Source organism: Oratosquilla oratoria, chromosome 7, assembly GCF_046742065.1.
Source record: "Oratosquilla oratoria isolate Oo_2021 chromosome 7, ASM4674206v1, whole genome shotgun sequence".
Lineage (NCBI taxonomy): Eukaryota > Metazoa > Arthropoda > Malacostraca > Stomatopoda > Squillidae > Oratosquilla > Oratosquilla oratoria.
The window spans coordinates 30,043,937-30,046,436 of NC_134783.1; the positions used below are offsets into that span (position 1 = coordinate 30,043,937).

The following is a 2,500-nucleotide window of genomic DNA, read 5'->3' on the forward strand; positions in this document are numbered from 1 at the left end:
GGCTTTGATGCATTTTGCGCAATGGTGGCACAGCCGGGTTTCTGGCCTTGGGTCTTCCTAGCCGGTTCGAGTCCTGCTCTTCTCTCCGATTCCCAGTAGTGATTGTAACCTGTTTCAACAGTCTAAGTGCATAGTAGGGCAAAGCTTACTGCTTCGGATGTAGCTCTCCGCCTCGCTCCCAAAATATACGAAATATGCCAAAGCAATCATTTTGCACAAATATAGAACTTTTTCGTGAAATCCACCGAAAAAAAATTAGGAATATATTCTCCATCGAAAGGCAAAGCCATAATGTTCTATAATTAAATGCAAAATTATTATGTTTTGCAAACTGTGACAACCCAAATACCGGGAAGGTGATGGGCATCGGCGATCTGTTGGATGCAAAGTATATTGACTTGGGCTAACAAAACATAACGATTTTGCATTTCACTATAGAACATTGTGGTTTTGTTTTGGAAAATATATTCCTAAAGTTTGTCGGTGAAGTTCACAAACATATTGTATATAACTATATATCAAATCTAATTGTTCTTAATTAATATAGAATCAAGTCAGTTCAGTTGCTAAGACTTCATGCGTCTTGAGAAACCAAAATCACTTGAAGGAGAAAACGGTGAGGAACCTATGCCAGGAGGCTCGTAGTAGCTGCGTCCGAAGCTGTCACCTTTGCCTTATGCACTTGGACAGATAAACAGTCACTGCTGGGAATCGGAGAGAAGTGCGGGACTCGAACCCACAACTAAGGTAATGCGAGACCAGCAGGCTTCCAATTACTCCATCAGGAGATACTAGAAAAAAATTATTGTCATCTTTGGTTTTAGAATCTCCGAGATCTGTTATTTTCCTTGCAAGATTTACATACATACATACATATACCAAGGTTTTTCCCCCTTACAAGGGGGGTAGCCAAAAAGAAAAAGGCATAAAATCATTCCCATCCATTCCATCCCTGAATACACTCCACACCCCTCCACCCTCCCTCTTATCTGAGCACCTCCTGAATGACGGATTTAATTCCACTAAATTCTACATTAGATGTCTGTGTATCTGCTTTGAAGGTTTTGTTTATGGGCTTGTCAGTGTTCAGTAGTCAGGCCATCGAAGACAAAGTAGACTTTCCACTAATCGAACTCATTCCATTAGAGTTGACCCAAAGAGGAAACGAAAGGACTCGTTTTAGAAAAGGTTTACCACAGAATTCCTGAGCTATAAGAACAATTTGGAACTTTTCTAGAACCTAGTCATGAGGTTACAGATGAACACGCTTGTTGATTTATCTGTTTATTTTTGTATCTATTTATTTATCTATTTATTTGTCTTTTTTTTATATGGTTATTCATTCATTTGTTCATGCATATGTTTTCATCTACTCATTTCTATTTATCAAATTATCAATTTATTCGTCATCTATTTATGTATGTATTTATCTGTTTATATCTGTACTTATTGTTTGTTTATTGATTTAATTATATTATTATTTATTAATTCATCTAATTATTCATTTATCTATTAATCTTATATATTTATCCATTTGCTTTTTAACCCATTCAACTCCGATGACAAGATGTCTTGTCATTTGGTCAAATAAAACACCAAAATGTTTGATCAAACACCAGAAAAATATGACGTCAATCCTCGCTTCGCTCGCAGCGAAGCGAGGATTGACGTCATATTTTTCTGGTGTTTGATCAAACATTTTGGTGTTTTATGATTTTTGTTTTATTTGACCAAATGACAAGACATCTTGTCATCGGAGTTGAATGGGTTAATATACATAGTTATTAAATTATTTGTTTATTAATTTATTCATCTCTCTATGTATTTATTGATCTATCCATTTTTTTCTATTCATTTATTTGTTTGTTATTTTATTTATCTGTTCATTTATTTACTTGTTTATTCATTTGTTTATTTATTTATTCGTGTATTTATTTATTCGTTTATCTATTTATTTATATATTTATTTATTCATCTATTTATTTATTTATTTATTTATTTACTTATTTATTTATTTGTTTGTTTATTCATTTATTTATTTATTTATTTATTTATCTATTTTATTCATTTCATTTATTTATTTATTTGGAAAAGGTGGAAAAAGAGAGTCACGGGTCTCGTTCCGAGTTTATTCCTGACCGGTTTCGCTTGTAGTTTCTGAAGAAGCTACAAGCGAAAGCGAAACCGGTCAGGAATAAACTCGGAAAGAGACCCGTGACTCTCTTTTTCCACCGTTTTCAACTTGTCACAATGTCTCAACATTTATTTATTTATTTATTTATCTATTTATTTGTGTATTTATTTATCTATTTATTTATTTATTTATTTATATATTTATTTATTTATTTATTCATTTATTTTTCTATTCCATTTGTTTGTTTGTTAATATACTCTTATATGGTCAAAGGCTTCCTTTCGACGGAGGATTCGGTCATCCCTGGAAACTTTGGACTAAAGGATCAGAACATGGCCCTTCGCTGGGTGCAGCACAACGCCCGCT

General features: G+C 33.4%; 1 protein-coding gene across 2 annotated transcripts in view; it reads left to right on the forward strand.

Moving 5' to 3' along the window:
• Positions 1-2,500, forward strand: part of LOC143027020 (esterase E4-like) — a 29,553-nt gene that overhangs the window by 10,360 nt on the left and 16,693 nt on the right. For both annotated transcript variants that reach the window (XM_076187857.1, XM_076187856.1), the window contains exon 5: positions 2,408-2,500. This exon is cut by the window's right edge and continues 93 nt beyond it. In XM_076187857.1, the coding sequence (XP_076043972.1) occupies positions 2,408-2,500 (93 nt within the window). The remainder of the gene's footprint in view (positions 1-2,407) is intronic.